Raw genomic sequence first — 3,434 nt, forward strand, 5'->3', positions numbered from 1 at the left:
TCTGAGCGCGCTCAGTGTGTCGTCTCAGTCTGAGCGCGCTCAGTGTGTCCCAACTATAACTAGTTTATAAGAACTCATGAAAAACACAAAGTGGAGCATCTGGTGAAGTTATGCTTCGGTTAGTCCACCAAATCATTGTCAGCAGGTTTTTCTAGAGATTTGTCTATTTGAAAAACGAACAACATCTCAATGACTTGAAGGTTTTCTTATTAAAATGCTTTTATTTTAAAATGTTCTCCTGGTAAAGTTGTTTTATGGAGATGTTTCTGAGCCCAGCTGTAATCTGAGCCCGTTAGAACCTACCTGAGGTTCTCCAGCCTCTGGTTCTGGCTCAGTTCTCCATGCAGCTCCCCGACCTTCAGGCCCAGCAGGCCCAGCAGGATGTGCAGCCGGTGGGCCTGCTTCCGGGTCTGGGTGAACACCATCACGTGGTCCTGGAAGGTCCGGGTCAACAGCGCTGGGAACAGAACATCCAGAGAGTCAGGGTCCGGCCCGGAGGACAACAGAACCTCAGCAGAACCTGGCCCGCCCGGTCCTACCTGCCACCACAGCCTCCCGGTCTCCTTCCCGGTGCGGTCGGATCCGAACGAACTCCTGCCGGAGGAACGGCGCCACGTCCGTGTTGCTGTTCACAAAGATCCTGATTGGCTGCTTCAGCGACACCGCCGCCAGGTCCTTCACCTGCAGGCGGAGAACCGGGTCACATGACCCACAGTACCGGGTCATGTGACTGTAGGACGGGGGAACCCAGGACACACATTGCATCTCATCGTTTCCATCCCTCTTTCAGCTGGAGGGATAAAAGCTGATTGTTTTCCTTCCCGTCCGTAGCGGCTAACAAAACCGCTAACTAAATGAAACAGGATGTTTTTCCACAGCAAAGGGGAAAATAATGCAGAGAAACCATGAAAGTTCAACCCAAAGCAACCCGAGTCGTTCTTTTTTCTCACTCTGTCAGCTACGTTACACGCACATTTTGTTACCATAGCAACTGACAATAACATCACTAATGTATCAACGCTCAAACATTTCCCACACAAAGAAAAGGACATTCAGTCTGTTATAGTTCTGTTTTCAGGCTTGATGTTTACTTTATGATTATTAATAAGTGATCACTGTGTTAGATTAGCTACTGCTGCTATCGGCTAATCTAACACAGCGATAGATTAACGATTGTTAGCGAATCTAATAGCTTTTTAGGTTAGCTACTCCTCCACCTAATGATCTACCAAGCTAGCTAGCTCATGCTAGCTAATGTACATTAGCTGGGTAGCTAATTTGAAAGGTTTCTTTAAACTGAACTGAAACACCAAATTCCACATCTTCATGTTTAATTTGTAGATGTGGCCAGTCAAGCTAGCCTGAGTCAAGCTAGCCTGAGTCAAGCTAGCCTGAGTCAAGCTAGCCTGACAGCCAAGCTAGCCTGACAGCCAAGCTAGCCTGACAGTCAGGCTAGCCACTTCCTTCTCCCTCACTATCTTCCTTCATTAAAACCTTTTCCTGACCTCGTCATCTAGTCGTTGTAAAGTTATCAACTAGCAGCAAAGCGCCTGTCGGACCCGACATCATGTGTCTATCACGTGCCACACGTTGCTATGGTAACGGTCCTGTGGCGGTACCTCCTCGCTCATGGTGGCTGAGAACAGCATGGTCTGCCGGTTGTAGGAGCACAGCCTGATGATCTCCTTCATCTGCTCCTCAAAGTACTCGTCCAGCATCCTGTCAGAACCACACGGAACCGGGCCGTTAGCGGCTACGCTAGCGGCCCGGTTCCGCGGCCCGGTGGCGGCGCCCCCACCTGTCGGCCTCGTCCAGGATCAGGATCTCGATGTGGCTCAGCTCGAAGCTCGGCGTGTTGTGAAGGTGGTCGATCAGTCGGCCCGGTGTGGCGATCAGAACATCTGGACCCGCCCTCAGAGCCGCCTCCTGGGACTTCAGGTCCAAACCGCCTGCAGACGGCAACAGCAGCAGTCAGCCGGGACCAGAACCGGGCCGGAACAACCTGAACCGGGTCGCTTCCATACCAACAGCCAGGCAGGTGGTGATGGAGGTGAACTGGGCCAACTGGCGGGCCACCGAGTGGACCTGGATCCCCAGCTCTCTGGTCGGAACCAGAACCAGGACCCGGGTCACCTGGGACGTCCTGGGTTTGTAAACCAAGCGCTCCAACACCGGCAGCATGAAGGCGGCCGTCTTCCCTGAGGACGGAACCGGAAGAGCGTCACTGGTTCTGGTCCTGGTTCTGGTCCGGTACCAGAGACCAGAACCAGAGGCTCCGGGTATGGAAGGCCAGAAAACCATCCAACCATCCAACAACCATCATCCAACATCCATCCATCCATCCAACATCCATCATCCATCCATCCATCCATCCATCCATCCATCCAACATCCATCATCCATCCATCCATCATCCAACATCCATCCATCCATCCAACATCCATCATCCATCCATCCATCCATCCAACATCCATCCATCCATCCATCCATCCAACATCATCCATCCAACATCCATCATCCATCCATCCATCCATCCATCCAACATCATCCATCCAACATCCATCCATCCATCCATCCATCCAACATCCATCATCCAACATCATCCATCCAACATCCATCCATCCATCCAACAGTGTTTAATGTGTCCTGCCGGGTGAACAGAACCAGAGATCAGAACCGGTCCCAGTACCGGTTCCGGTGGCAGCGCAGGCACACAGGTCTCTGCCCAGCAGCCCCACAGGAACACAGGCCTTCTGGATCGGCGTCGGCTCTCTGAAGCCCAGAGCCGTGACGGCCTGCAGGAACAGAACCGCAGAGCAGGTGAGACCAGAACCGGAACCGGATCCAGAACCAGAACCAGCCGGGTCTCACCTTGAGGATGGGTCGGGACAGGTTCATCTCTTCGAACATCAGCTGCTCGTTGTACTGAGACGCGTCTTCGGAAAACGTTTCTGGAGCCTGAGCACAGAGACAGACGTTACCGTGGTAACACCTTCATCAGGACCGGCCTCTGCTCCTCTTCCTCACCTCCTCTTCCGCATCCTTCCTCTTCCTCCCTCGCCGCTCTTTCTCCCTCAGAGTGTCTGACAGGAAACAGGAAGCAGATTAGAAAAATAAAAGACCAACCAGAAGAAAATCTGATGAGTTCAGACCCAGTCAGAACCAGAACCTTCAGGACCACAGCAGTCGTACCTGATTTGGTCAGAACCTCTTCATCACTTGAGCCAAACTCCTCCTCTTCATCACCATCCTCCTCCTCTTCGTCTCTGTCAGCAGGCTCCTCCTCTTCCTCCTCCTTCATCTCTGAGGAGCCTTCAGCTTCAGAACTCTGAGACGATTTCTCCTAAAGACAAAAGACTACAACTCAAACAGGAAGTGGACCAAACAGGAAGTGGACCAAACAGGAAGTAGATCAAACAGGAAGTGGATCAAACA

The 3,434-nt window shown here is 52.1% G+C and overlaps 1 protein-coding gene across 1 annotated transcript in view; it reads right to left on the reverse strand.

Moving 5' to 3' along the window:
• Nucleotides 1-3,434, reverse strand: part of ddx27 (DEAD (Asp-Glu-Ala-Asp) box polypeptide 27) — a 12,785-nt gene that overhangs the window by 5,213 nt on the left and 4,138 nt on the right. The window contains exons 2-10 of the mRNA XM_008402487.2: nt 3,192-3,342; nt 3,027-3,082; nt 2,871-2,957; nt 2,689-2,794; nt 2,025-2,198; nt 1,799-1,949; nt 1,620-1,719; nt 540-681; nt 304-457 (exon numbers count right to left, since the gene is read on the reverse strand). Of these exons, the coding sequence (XP_008400709.2) occupies nt 304-457; nt 540-681; nt 1,620-1,719; nt 1,799-1,949; nt 2,025-2,198; nt 2,689-2,794; nt 2,871-2,957; nt 3,027-3,082; nt 3,192-3,342 (1,121 nt within the window). The remainder of the gene's footprint in view (nt 1-303; nt 458-539; nt 682-1,619; nt 1,720-1,798; nt 1,950-2,024; nt 2,199-2,688; nt 2,795-2,870; nt 2,958-3,026; nt 3,083-3,191; nt 3,343-3,434) is intronic.

Source organism: Poecilia reticulata, unplaced genomic scaffold (assembly GCF_000633615.1).
Source record: "Poecilia reticulata strain Guanapo unplaced genomic scaffold, Guppy_female_1.0+MT scaffold_233, whole genome shotgun sequence".
Classification (NCBI taxonomy): Eukaryota; Metazoa; Chordata; class Actinopteri; order Cyprinodontiformes; family Poeciliidae; genus Poecilia; species Poecilia reticulata.